This window comes from Pelophylax lessonae (assembly GCF_965119305.1).
Source record: "Pelophylax lessonae genome assembly, chromosome: 4".
Lineage (NCBI taxonomy): Eukaryota > Metazoa > Chordata > Amphibia > Anura > Ranidae > Pelophylax > Pelophylax lessonae.
Window position 1 is genome coordinate 448,099,937 of NC_138771.1, and position 14,638 is coordinate 448,114,574.

Sequence of the window (14,638 nt, forward strand, 5' to 3'; positions counted from 1 at the left end):
CTGTGTCAATAGAATTCCCTGCAGGTGTAACACCGTATCCGTGTCTTCTGTGCTTTCACCCGTGATCCCCACTAGGAGTTACACTCACCAGATTGCCCACCCCTTTCAACAGGGGTAAAGGCGTTTTTAGGATACCGTCCTGTCCGTATAGGGATGTCCCCCCTCACTGTTGTCCGATATCTAGTAGGGTCTGGTGATGCTCAAGGAGAAGGAAATAGGTTGCCCACATAGTGTAGTATTTCAAAATGATTTATTAAAAAAAAACGCAATAACTTACAGTTCACGCAATCTGTGTTCAGCAGTCAATGTTACCGTGGTGCTTCCGCGTTACAAAAAAATAGAAAATAAGATGTAAAAATGAAAATAAAAATATTTTTTTTAAAATTAAGAAATAGATGTCAGAGGCTGAGGATTGTGGGGCTTTATATTATTGAGAACTTTTATATAAGAGAGAATTCATATAAATTATGTGGATTTACATTAATTAAAGTGGCGCTTAGTTATTTGATATTAAAATTTAAAAAAAAAAAAAATATATATATATATATATATATATATATATATATATATATATATATATATATATCTCTATAAAGCATACTTTTTTAATTCTTTTAAAAATATTATTTGCCAAGAAATTGCATATCTGGATCTGGAGATTTTTAAAATAGCAGGTAGGCTGGAAACAAAAACATATTTTAAAAAGACAGATTATAATGGGTATATCCCAACAAAAAGCTGTCATCACCATCAAAGGGCAACTGATGAAAATCAGGAGGAATTGCAGTAGGATACAAGACTATGATACACAAGCACAAATCCTGATAGAAAGGTTTGAAGAAAAAGGATAGAAGAAAAAGGAACTGCAATATCTAAGGAATCTAGTAAGGAATATGGAAAGAGAAGATCTGATAGAAGAAAACACTAAGAAAAGAGGAAAAGTGAATAAGATGGACACAGCATTTCTTACGGGTTTCAATAGACAATACAAGGACATTGAAAAGATTATTAGTAAGCACTGGCCCGTTTTAAAAGCCGATAAAACACTGAAGAAAATACTACCCAACAAACCTACATTTGTGTACAAAAAAGCACCCACACTCAGAAATAGATTAGTGCACAATGTATTAATCTATTATGTTAGACAGGTTTATTCAGCAGACTGGTGGGTATAGCAAATAAGGGCCGTTTGGTTTACACACACACACACACACACACACACACACACACACACACACACACGCACACACACCTTCTTTAATCCCCTTTTTCGCTTCAGATTTTTTATATACAGGGATGGAGACGCTGAGCAGTGCTCGCCGGTGTCTCATCTAAAGTCCCAAAACTGCCCAAATTTTCTAGTGCACAATGTAGTAGACCCTCCAAAAACCATCCATCTCCCCACAAGTCTAAAAGGTTTTTTCAGATGCCAGAAATGTCTACCCTGCAGGACAAACCGAGGACAAGAAAGGAAAAGAAAAACATTCCAATCAATGACCACTGGAAAAGAATACAAGATAAAAGAAACCATCACATGCACCAGTACACACGTTATGTATGTCATTGAATGTCCATGTGGGCTGCAATAAGTGGGGAGGACGACTAGACCTCTGTTCCTAAGGATCAGAGAACATATGAAGAGCTTTAGAAAAGGGTTCGCGAAACACAGCCTATCACGACACTTCAAAGAGGTACACTCTCAGGACCCCTCAGTAATGACATTTTATGGAATTGACAGGATAAAAGGGGACTGGTGGGGTATTAACAAGAAAACAATGATATCACGCAATGAAACTAAGTGGATATACTTAATGCCTACCCTTCAGCCAGAAGACCTTAACATTGATATTGACTTAAACTGCTTTATCATGGACATTTAATTAGAGAAAAAAATTTAAACTGGAATAATCCCCCTTTTTTAGAATAATATTTGAATTATATTTTTTTTTTTTTTTTTTGAAAAACATTTTATTGAAGTTCAACTCTGTACAGCAAAATATACAGTACAACCACATGTGAGAATTACAGGAAGTAATATGCATACAACATGGTATTCCGCAATGCACAAACAATCACATCAATAAACCTGAGAGTAATCTCGAGGAACTCCACAAAAAACAGGGTGTTAAGCAGGGTATAGGTAAAACTTGGTACGGGTATTTTCAGTTTTCCTCGTAGAGTGTGGGGAGGGGGAAAGAAAAAGGGGGGGGAGAGATAAGAACGGGGGGGGGGGAGGGGAGGTGTAGAGAAAGGGAGGGGTGGGGGGGGGGGAGTGGGAACTGGAAAAATGAGGAGTAGGGGGTGGGGGGAGGGGAGGCTAGGCACAATATTGTTCAACATCAATATAAGAGGTATTGGTGGGTCCAAAGCCCACCATGGGGGAAATACAACATAGACATATATAAAGTAAGTAGCTATGTAGGTCACCGTCTCTACTGCCCCTTCTTTACGACATCACCATGGATCACCTGCTGTACATGTTGTCTAAGGGTGATGACGCTCGGCACTCAGGTAGTTAAATGCGTATATGAGGGAGGAGCGTTATCAGCCTAGATGCAATAGGTGAGCCACAAATGGTCAGGGTTGTGCTATTCAGGGCCGGTTCAGGTCACAAAGATTGGGTGCCTACACCCCAGGAGGGGGGAAGGCAGACCATTTTCTAAGTAAGCGGGTGTGTCCGTTGGAGGAAGGATAATGCATGCCTACTAGTTCTCTATCCCTGAGGAGGGATAAGTCCTTATGCAGTTCATGGATGGTGGGAGGGATGGAGTCCATCCAGTGTTTCAGTATAAGCCTGCGGGTCACCATGAGGCAGGTTATTATCCAATGTTTGTAATCCAGTAGAGGTTTCTTTGAATGTTTGGGTAGCGGTAGCGTTTGTAGCGAGAGGTCACCAAACAAGAGGAGGTATATATCCTTTGGTAGGGAAATTCCAGTATATCTGGCTATGTATCTCAGCGTCTTGTCCCATAGGAAGGATATAGGGGGGCATTGCCAAAATTTGTGAAGTAGTGATGGGAACCTTAACTTGCACAGTGTGCAAAAGTGATGGGAAATGTCTGAGGACCATCTGATATGGGGGAGGTATGCTCGGTGCATAATTTTGAACTGTTGCTCCCTCCAGAACTCATTGGTGATGAAACGACGAGTAATTAGGTATCCTGACAGGATACGGAGGTGAGCATCGGGAGAGTTCAATGGATCATCCCATGCCGCAGCAATTTGAGTAGAGGTCCCTCGGTAAAGTTCTGAATGCAGCGGTTTATATATATGCGATATTTTGTGTTTAGCCTGCTGTATCCAAGTATCCAAGATAGAAGTTCGGAAGCGGTTTATAGGAGTATGGCAGAGAGAGTCCACAAAGCTTACACATTGGTGATAGTATAAGAAATGGTCAGACGGGAGATTGAAGTTTTCCATAATTGTAGCAAAGGGATGAGGCTTACCAGTCTGCACATTATACAACTGTATGAATTTTGTGATCCCTCGCCTTGACCATTCCTCATAAGCCGAGCACTGCTGGGCCTGTGGGAACATGGGGTGATTACGGATAGGCAGATAGCCGGAGAGTCGCTGGGGCAATTTGAAGCGTTTTCTCAGTTCTCTCCATGCCATCACAGTGTCTCTGAGTAAAAGATTGTGTCTCAGAGACACAGGTAAATCCGCGATCCCACAGTGCAGCAGTGCCGTGAGATCATAAGGAGCAGCCAATTGCGATTCTAGGGAGAAGTTGGTGTATCTCGATTCGCGGCTCAACCAATCCATAAATGTCCGTAATAGACAGACCACATTGTATACGCGGGTGTTCGGGAGGTCCGCTCCCCCCTCTCGAGTAGATAAGTGTAGCTTGGTCATTGAGATCCTAGCCCGTTTCCCCTTCCATAAGAAGAGAGAGACTGCTTTGTGTAGTCGCTTGATGTCAGTGTGTTTCAGTAGAAGTGGTAAAGTTTGTAGGGGGTAGAGCAGTTTAGGGAAGGCGGCCATTTTGTACAGGTGGCACCTACCTCTGAATGAGAGGGGGAGATCAGCCCAGTTCTTCAACTCGGCTATCATCTTGTCTATAACAGGAGTGAAATTGAGCCTGTACAAGGAGGACGGGAAGGGCCCTATTTTTATTCCCAAATATGTGATGTGGCTAGTGTTGATGCGAAGTGTAGAGGAGGACGCCCACTGCGGGGATTGTGTGGTATTTAACGGGAGTACCTCACTTTTGGCGAAGTTAATGCGGAGACCAGAGCACCGTCGGTATTCCGCAAATATTTGTTGAATAACAGGAAGATCGTGGCCAGGGTCAGCTGTGAATATTAGCACATCATCTGCGAACATAGCCGTGCGCAGTTCCTCATGTCCCACCTCAATGCCCCGGAGCTCAGGGTGCATCAACAGGCATCTGGATAAAGGTTCCAGTGCCAGGTTGAACAGCAGGGGTGATAAAGGGCACCCCTGCCTAGTGCCCTTGTATAATTTGAAGGGTTGTGATGCATGCCCGGCTACTATCACCTGAGCTGCAGGGGAGGCGTACATGGTTCTGATCATGGGGAGAAAGGGACCTGAAAAGCCAAAGCAGGTTAACACTTTGTCTAACCATTGGACGTTAACATTATCGAAGGCCTTTTCAGCGTCGAGGGTGATGATGGCTGCCTTGTTAGTAGGATTCAGTTTCGAAGCCTCGAGAGCTAGCAAGACCTTTCGTATATTGGATGTGGCCGACCGGCCTTTCGTGAAACCCGCTTGGGCCGGGTGTATGAGCGTGGGTAAAATGGAGGCCAGTCTGTCTGCAATAATTTTGGAAAGCAGTTTGGAATCTATGTTCAATAAAGATATGGGTCTATACGATCCCGGGTCTCTGGGGTCCTTGCCTTTCTTGTATATCAGCTTAATGTGAGCTTGGTAGCCCGTGGGCAGATAGGGGTGTCCGGTTAGGATGTGATGGAAAACCGACTGCAGAGTGGGGGCTACTTGATCTATAGCCAGTTTGTAAAATTCCGGGGTGTAACCATCAGGCCCGGGTGATTTCCCGGGTGCCAGCCCTTGGATAGTTTTGCGCACTTCCTCTAACGTTATTGGAGCGTTCAGAGTGGTTAGTTGCTCAGCGGTTATTTTGGGGAGATCAGTCGAGGATAGCCAACGGGAGGCCACGGCCTCATCGCATGGTTCATGGCTGTACAGGGTAGTGTAGAAGTCTGCAAATACCCTATTGATGTCTGAAGGGGAGTCTACCAGTTTGCCGTCCGAGTCTCTAAGAGTAGTTACGTGTGTGGGCATGAAAGGGCCCCGACATAGGGAAGCTAGTAGCTTTCCAGGTTTATTCCCAAAGGAGTGGTACTTCCACTCCTGCTGGGATTTATAGAGGCGTTCCCTGGCGTCGGTCCATGTGTCAAAAGTCTCCTTCGCTTTCCGCCATACTTCCCTATGAGTAGGGGAGTTGGTACGATACAGGTTTGTTTGGGCTTCCCTCAAAGAGGTGCTGGCTTTCATGTAGGCTTCTGCAATGCGTTTTTTGTAGGCCGACGCGTACGAAATGATGCGACCCCTTAGGACCGCTTTGCCCGTTTCCCATAACAGGGTAGGGGATACCGAGGAGGAGGCATTAGTGTCTACAAATTCTGCCCAAGCGTCGCCAATCAGTGTAGCCACCCCGGGGTCCCTGGCTAGGTAGGAGGGGAATCGCCAGTGTTTAAAGGAAGGAGTCTGGGCAAATATGGATATGTCTATAGAGATGGGGGCGTGGTCCGAGATTGCAATGTCATGTATCTTGGGGGAGCTAGTGTACGGGAGTAGTCTGTCATTTATTAGTGTATAATCAATCCGTGAGAGTGTATGGTGCGGGTGGGAGAAAAAGGTGAACTCTCTACCTGTGGGGTTAGACAGGCGCCAGGCGTCTGTCAAGTGTAGGCTTTCCGTCATGTGAAGCAGCAGGGGGGAGTAATATTGGCGTAAGGTGGGTGAGGAGCCTATCGCTTGAGACCTGTCTTCGGATGGGGACATGAGCTGATTGAAGTCACCCGCTACCAGTAATGGCAAATGTAGAAAAGGGGCCAGGTCGTGGGACAGTGTCTGGAAGAATATTGCCGAGGGTGAGGTAGGTGCGTACACCCCAGCCACTACCCATTCTTGGTGAGAGTCTGTGAAGTGCAGGATGGCTGTTCGCCCTTCCTTGTCAAAGTGGGTGAACTTAACTGTGGCGGGGTAGTTCTTATGTACCAGGATCAGTACCCCGGATTTGCCTTTAACTGCAGGAGAGCCATATACCTGCCCTACCCAGAGTTTTTTCATCCTATGAAAATCCTTTTCCTCCAAATGGGATTCCTGCAATATGGCTATATCCGCCCTTAGACGCTTCAAGTGTCTAAGGACGGCCATCCGCTTATGAGGCGATCTGAGACCCTTAACGTTCCATGAGATTATGGTCATGGAGGATCATATGGATAGGATTGAGCCGCGAAGTAGTACAGAGCAACAAGGGGAGTGAGACGGTGCCACGTGTGGTACATAGAAGCAAACAAGAAACTTAAACACCTTGAGAGTGATGTAGCTAGACCTAGCAAACAGGTGGGTGTAGGAAGGGGATAACAAGACCCAACTGGGGTCAGAGGAAGGAGGGAAAGGAAGCATAACCAGAAGCATGGGGACTTCACTTTTTTCCTCATGTAGGGGAGCATGCTTATGGACAGCGTTACCGGACTCACTATGCCTTGCGTCTGGTGTAGATATGATACGTGCGGTTTAGGTCGACCGCAAAGTGCAGATGGAGGCCGTGATCATATATGCCAGGGGCAAGGCCTAGGCCTGAATATCAGCAAGGCTGTATAATGCCATAACATAGAGAGGAGCAAATAGCATCATAACCTATAACATAACATAACATAGCACCGTAAGTGAATGAGATAACAAACGTGATAGCAAACTAAAATAAAACATACGACCTCACGTAGACCTGCCAGGGTGGCCGTGATCGCATAGTTCTGTATAACGTGGAACACAGGGAGAAGCAAAGCTGAACAGTTACCGGAACGCGTTGCAATACTGTAGACCAGAGGATGTAGAGACAGAACCTGGTATTCAGGGAAAAGGCAAACCATTGCCAATGTAGAGCCTAAAGGCTCTTCGCAGAACTGTAGCGGAGAGCAGTAGGTGTATACATCATGGAGGTGAAAGAATACACATCACACCATAGGAGAGTCGATGAGTTCAGCGCTGTCTGTGGCGGGACGCGGAACCATTGGTGCGCCGTTTCTTCGCTGGGTCCTTTCTCGGGCTGCGTTGTTCTCTCGCCCCCTGCGGGCGTTGGGGAGAAGGGGTAGCAGGCATGTCCACCTGAATATTAAAATGGCGTTCGAGAAAGTGCATGGCTTCCTCAGGATGTGAGAACGATTTTTGTTCCCCCTATAAGTCCGACAAACGTAAAGTAGCAGGGTATGCCAGGGTGAATTTGATAGATTTTCGGTACAGTGCTTGGCAAAGCGGCTGAAAGGCTTTTCTACGCCGTGTTACCTCATGCGAGTAGTCTGCAAAGACCAACAGCTTGTGGCCATCAACTTGGAACGTTTTGGCGTTTCGGAATGACTTGAGGATGTTTTGCCGGTCCATATAATTCAAATATCTCACTATAACCGGTCGAGGTGCCTTCCTGTCATTAGAAGGGGCCCCTAGACGGTGGGCCCTCTCGGCCGTGCACGTGCTGTGGATCCCCAAGGCCAAAGGGAGGCGTGTAGTGACTATGTCCATAAGTGTGTCAGCTCCATAGGTTTCAGGGAGGCCTATAACCCGGAGGTTGTTCCTCCTAGAACGATTCTCCAAGTCGTCCAATTTGTCCAGCAGGTATCTCTGGGTCTGTCTGGCTTGCTGGTCCATGGAGAATGAGCCCTGCAGCTCATCCTCAACGTCGGACAGCCTGTGCTCCAGTTCCTGCAGCCTGTGTGAGTGATCCCCCAGTTCCTTGCGGAGCTGTGCCATCCCTGAGGCTATAGCTTTGTCCACTGCCTCGGTGATTGTTGGCGATAGCAGCGTTGCTACTGCTTGGGCCAGGGATGCGATCTGAGTGTCAGGAAAGGGCGATGGAGGCTGACCTTGCCGGACCGCGGGAGATGAAGGCGCGGCGTCCGCCATTAAGGCCTCGGAGTAGGCCGGAGATGGAGCCGCGGGCTCAATTTGTGGCGGTGCGGCGGAGCCGTTCGGGCGGAGGAAGCGATCCATCCCACAATGTCCCCAGAGGGTGGGGAGCGGGTTGTGCGGTCGGACGAGTCACCCAGACCGGGTGGAAAGGCTAATATAGCGGGTAGTTGCCGGAGCCGATGTCCCTCACAGCCTCTTACATGGGCGCCGGAACCGGAAGTCTTATATTTTTAAAGGAATTTAAAAAAAAGTACCCTTTATAGATTTATTTATATATATATATATATATATATATATATATATATATATATATATATATATATATATATATATTTAATTTTATTATCAAATAACTAAGCGCCACTTTAATTAATATAAGTCCACATAATTTATATGAATTCTCTCTTACATAAAATTCTCAGTAATATAAAGCCCCACAATCCTCAGCCTCTGACATCTATTTCTTAATTTAAAAAAAATATATTTTTATTTTCATTTTACATCTTGTTTTCGGTTTTATCTAAGCATTCCTTCAAACATATTTTTTATATACATTCACATATATCAAAATAAGGTTTTTATGCAAATTAAATATTGGTTTTATTCATAGAGAAATTAGTTCTAATGTTGTATATGCAAATAATATATGTTATAGAATGTAAATAGCGATGTATTAGTTCACATAATATGTATATGCATACAGCCCCCGGTGCCCGCATTCACGTAGGTATGGATGGCCGCAATCCCTGTCTAAATTTACAACCATCTACAGCGGAGCAATATGGCCTCCAGACAAAAAGGGTGTAGCAACATGGCCGCCGCATACCGATTGATGATAGGACACTGTGGGCTATATAAGACCGGGAGTGGAGCAAGATGTCGTAGTGACGAAAAGCGTACGGCGAAGATTGGCGTCAATACGTCACTTCTGGTTTGTTTGGTTCTCGGCCATGGAACGAGGAAGTGCCCCAGCAACGTTGACTGCTGAACACAGATTGCCTGAACTTTAAGTTATTATGTTTCCTTTGAATAAATCATTTTGAAATACTACACTATGGGGGCATCCTATTTCCTTCTCCTTGAGCATCACCAGACCCTACTAGATATCGGACAACAGTGAGGGGGGACATCCCAATACGACCGGATCTCTGCCCGAGTCGCAGAGTTCCTCCTGCCCGACAGCCCCCATTTCAATGGAGAGGGGTTGTGTCTGGAACGGTGCCCACCTTGTTCCTGGTATGGTGAGTAGCTGTCCCCCCTCTCCCCCTAGAGGGTTTTGGGGTGGACGTTGGCCCCTCCATGGGATGGTCGGACCCCTGAGTTTGCCTCCTTCCCGTCAGTCATCCCCCTCATCTGTCCCCCCATCCTACCCCCCTCCACTAATGCTGGGGTTGTGAGGATGGGCTGGTCCACCTCCTGGGGTGGGAGCAGGGCGCTATGCTGGCGATGGAGGGGGGTGCACTGCCGATCGGCTGTGTGGAGGGGCTGTACCTGGTGGGGGCTCCTGCCAGGGCCTCCTGTTCTCCCTGGGCCTGTCCTTGAGGCCTAGGGATCCCTCCTGGTGTGGCGTGGGGCTGCAATTTTGTTGTAGCCTTGTGCTGCAATGCATGGTGGCCATGTTTGTGTTATCTGGCAGCCATTTTGGGTTTGCCATTAAAAACAGTGGCGGCCATGTCTGTGGAGCCTTCTGAGCGGTGTTTTCAGCAGTGGGAGCCCCTCTTCATCCCCTGGTGCTGACTCCTGGATCTTTTCATTTCTTGATTGCCGCTCGTGCAGTGCAGATTCTCCTGGCGGCTGCGGTGCCTGGTTTCCACGGGGTGGTGAGTCTGCTGGGGTCCTCTCCCTCTCTGCTGAGAATCAGTTGGTGCTCTGTGACTGGCAACCGGGACGTGCTGCCAGAGCGGTGGCGGGTGTCCCTTGGCAGTGTTTTACACTTTTTTGTGGGGGTCCCCCTGCTGACTCAGGGAGTCTTTGGAGCACATCTCCCCACCTGATCCCTTCTCTGAGGCTGTGGGGCCCTCCGGGTCTCCACCATCATCGATGCGCTGAGGGCGGTCCTGAAGTCCTTTGTGTCCTGGGTGGAGGTGGTTTTTGTGCAATGGGCTGGCAAAAAGCACCCTCTTCCTTCCCCTGCCTCCTCTGTCTCATTATATTAGGATTTGGTCGCCGCGGACATGGGTCACCTTGCTGGGTCTGCGACCACGCGCCGTGAATCCTCAGATACTGAGGAGAATTTCTCCACTTCTGCAATCGCACACGAAAAGGCGCTGGTGGACGCACTGATTGTATCTGTGCGTGAGACCCTAAAGATGGAGGATGCAGTGCTGCGACGGAGGCGCGGGTTCCCTTTGGCACTCACAAGCCATCCAGAGCGGCAAAGGTATTCACTTTCCCCTCCTATTTTGACAGAAATGTCTATAAAGAGTGGGGACGACCAAAGTGTCCCCTTGGGGTCCCTATGCGATTTTGCTAGGTGATACCACTATGAGGAGTCCCTTTTTAAGAAGTGGACTATTCCATCAGTGGGGGACTCTCCGGTTTCCAGTTTAAACAAGGCAACCATGATTCCGGTTGAAGAGTACTCGGCCTTTAAGGATCTGGCTGACATGAAAGCAGAGACTGTGGCCCGCAATATGTACACTGTTACTGGTTCGACACTGAGGCCAATATTCACAATTGCCCTGGTGTCACAGAGTCTGACTGAATGGGCTAAGCTTTTGCGCCGTGACCTGGAGGGGGAGCAGCTCCCCTCTGCCTTTGCTGAGCTGGTGGACCAGCCGGTCCAGGGGCTGCAGTTTGTGTAGATGCCTCTTTGGAATGCGGCTCCCCTAGTGGCTCGACCTCTCTGTTTCGGCAGTGGTCCTTTCTTTCTCAGGCTACTAAGGGCAAGGACCCTTAGTAGACGTGGGCCCTCCTTCTTGGCTCATAAGAAGTTTTTTTTTGTCGCTCAGGGTTGACTGACAGGGAATAGAAGCCTTTCGGGGCCTCCTCTGAAGGATCCAAGCGAACTTGGTCTGGCAAGTCAAGAGCGGGCTTCTCCAGACCACCGGACAAGGCCCCTTCAGCATGAAGGTGCGCCCTCACCCGTCTCTGGGATGGGGGGACGTCTTTGCTGGTTCCCAGACCCCTGGACTTCCCTGGAACAACACAAATGGGTTCACAAGGTCATACGGTCTGGCTACAAGCTCAAGTTTCTTCTTACCCTCCGAAAAGGTTCTTCCTCAAAATGTGCGACTTTCCACAGTCCGATTACAGGCTCTTTCTGGGGTGGTGCAAGACCTTTTATTTCAAAGAGTGATTGACCCGGTTTTACTCTTACCTTTTTACAGTCCCCAGGAAGGAAGGCAAGGTGCGTTTCACTCAGGACCTCAAGGCACGGAACTGCTTTGTGCGGGTGCAGAAGTTCAGAATGGAGTCTATTCCCACGGTGGTGGCTTCCTTGCATCAGGGGATTTTCTTGCCTCCATCGACATCAAGGATATTTACCTTCACATTCCAATATGTGTCGGTCACCAGCACTTCCTCCGCTTTGCCGTGGGAGAGGAGCATTATCAGTTTGTGGCGTTACCCTTTGGTTTCGACTCCGCTCCTCGGGTCTTCACTAAAGTGGCCACTCTGGTGCTAGCATTGTTACGTCAGCGGGGGGTCCCGGGCTACTTGGACGACCTTCTTCTGTGAGCAGAGTCTCCTATTGCGCTGGTGGAAAACCTGGAAACTACCATATAAACCCTGAAACAGTTTGGCTGGATTCTGAATCTTCAGAAGTCTGACTTGGTTCCTTCCATGAAGCTAGACTATCTGGGTCTGACTCTGGACTCGGTCTTAGCCAGAGTACTCCTTCCTCTGGACAAACTCCAGAAATGACAGGCTGCAATTCGCCTCCTGCTGTCCAGCAAATGGTCATCCCTCCAGACTTGCATGCGAGTGCTGGGCCAGATTGTATCGACCTTCAAGGCGATCCCGTTTGCACAGTTCCATACGGGGTCCCTGCAAAGGGAGATTCTGACCAAATGGGACAAGAATCCGCAGTCTCTGGACAACCAAATCCAGCTGAGCCAAGGTAAAATAGGGTTCTTGATCTGCTGGCTTCCTTTTCCGGCGCTCTGGCAGAGCAAATCCTTCCTCCCCTTGTATTAGACAGCGGTCACCACGGATCGTGTCCAAGGATGTCCAGTGCGCATTCAATCAGACAGTGCAGAGCCGTGGCTTATGTCAATCACCAAGGGGGCACAAGAAGTGTCCTGGCGGCTCTGGCGGTAGCCGGCATTCTCAGGTGGGCAGAATGTTTAGTTCCAGCCCTTTCCACTGTACACATTCCCGGAGTGGAAAACTGGCAGGCGGATTACCTCCGGAGGTGTTTCATTAGTTGTGTCTCCGGTGGGGCACCCCCAGCTGGATCTGTTGGCATCTCAGCTCAACAGAAAGGTGCAGCGGTTCATGGCATGGTCACGGGATCCTCTGGCGGGTGTCACAGATGCCCTGTTCATAAAAAAACCTTTTGACGGATTGTTAATTGTCATTGGGTCTTCTTACCGAGCACTTCAAGGAGCTGCGTTCTAGTTTCTGCCAACTCCCGTAAGGTAGATCCTGCGAGAGAGTGCTTTTTGGCTTTCTCCAGCGCACTGATGCAAAAATAAAAAGAGTTCACCAGGGCTTGGTGAGCTTTTTGTCAGGGCTGCGGATAAGGATAGGACTTCCCCACCTGACGGTGCACTTGTGGGCCTCCAATTCTGTTAAATGGTCCAAATCAGAGGTGTTAACTACAAAGAAGTACTTTAACTTGGTTGCGAGCCGTGGAGACAGCGTTTGTGTAATTAAGAAGGAACTAATTCAGTCTCCAAGTCTTACGCCTCGTAACCCGTTCTGGAAAGGTCAGTGATATAGTTACAGTGTGATGGTCAGACAGGACCATAGACTCAATTGTTGCAGAGGACAAATATGAAAGGTCAGTCTAGAAAAGGAAGAAATAATCTATACTGGAGCACTTCCTATGCGTGGCGGAATAGAAAGTATAGTCTTTTTCGCTCAGATTAAGTACCCTTCAAGAGTCGTGAAGTTGAAGGCTTTGAAGCTGTAGGTTGATTTGACATAACACCTTGTAAGGGACAGAAGAGGTGCCTGTGAGTTTGCTATTGGAGGCATATATAAGGTCCCTTTTTTTTGTTTTTTTCTTTTTGCATGTTCAATTTATAGGGATGATGCCTCCTTTGATTAAAAAAAAACCTTACTAGAGGAAGATCACCACACGTGTGTACTTTTTTGTCCCCATCAGAGTTTTTCTACACATCAGTGTCCCCATCAGTCTCCCAGCATGTTTATGCCCAGCACATATTTGCTACTGTATAGTGGGGCTCAGTAACAGCACAGTACAGATCTCCTGCTCCTCTTGGCTCCCACTCTGCTGCTACACAAGAACACTGTATGCAGAAGAGACACTGATATAAAGAGCAAGGTAGGAGCTGGGAGGTGCTGGGCTGATGACGTCATTGGTTGCTAGGACACCAGCGGTCCTAACAACCGCCTCCACAGCGTGGCTTTGTTTGCAGCTTTGCTGGGACTTGCACTGAATACTGCTTGCAGCTGCTGTGATAACAAAAGCAAGCCTGACTAGCAGTGCAGTGAATATTAGGCAAGTCTCAGTGAGCTGTGGGCTGGAGACAATGTATCAGCAGGCAGGACTTTGGGGACCCCTGCTCTAAATTATCGATCAATAAATACCTTAATCCTTGATGAGTAAGCCTGAAAGGTCCTAATAAATAATGACTGAATAAACATTACTGTAGTATTTAGTAAAGATAGGTTCTATTAAGGTTTCTGTAGCTTTGGGGTATAAGCGTAAAAACATGTTTTAGAATGGGCTTGCCTGTTTAGGTTTTTCTGCCTTTTTTCGTGTCATAGCTTCTAAAAATATCTCCAGGGCCCACTCCAATTATTCTTTTAGGAAAGAGGGGCCTACCTCTTTGTCACGGTGGCTCGTCAAACGAACTGTTGAACTAATAACTTTTGGTTGGTTTACTTTCAGGAACAGATACTCGAATAATATCACAGTTTGGAGAAGACATCCAAGAACTGGTGGCTCTTTCAGAATCTGTGTTTCTGGAAACTGTAAAAAATGTCATGGATGGAGAGGTGCTCTTGAAACATATAGAGATTATTTTAAAGCACAAGGAGCAGTTTTTAGCCATCTGTAAACTGAGTAAGTCCTTTAATACTATACAGAATAATGTACACTTTACTTGACTAGCTAAAGGCGGTATGTTTTATAATGGATCTGTTTTGGCTGCTTTTCTTTTGAAGAAACTGAAAAAAAAGAGAAACTCTTCCTGAGTGAAATAAATCAAGCGTTGCAGTGGAGGAAAGCTGAATTAAACACACTACAAACAGAGCGTGAATACGTGAGCAGTCTTCTCAAAATGATCCAAAAAGTTGAACACCACATAAAAGGTACTCAGTCCTGATAAATTATTTTTTGTTACAGTTAAAGAGATACTGCATCCTAACCAAATTTCAATTTTAGGTGATT

General features: G+C 47.1%; 1 protein-coding gene across 1 annotated transcript in view; it reads left to right on the forward strand.

Annotated features, from left to right (window-relative positions):
- The window catches only part of LOC309553784 (E3 ubiquitin-protein ligase RNF213-like), a 678,906-nt gene that overhangs the window by 208,985 nt on the left and 455,283 nt on the right, over positions 1–14,638 (forward strand). The window contains exons 15-16 of the mRNA XM_082255197.1: positions 14,138–14,311; positions 14,413–14,559. Coding sequence (XP_082111323.1) covers positions 14,138–14,311; positions 14,413–14,559 — 321 coding nt within the window. The remainder of the gene's footprint in view (positions 1–14,137; positions 14,312–14,412; positions 14,560–14,638) is intronic.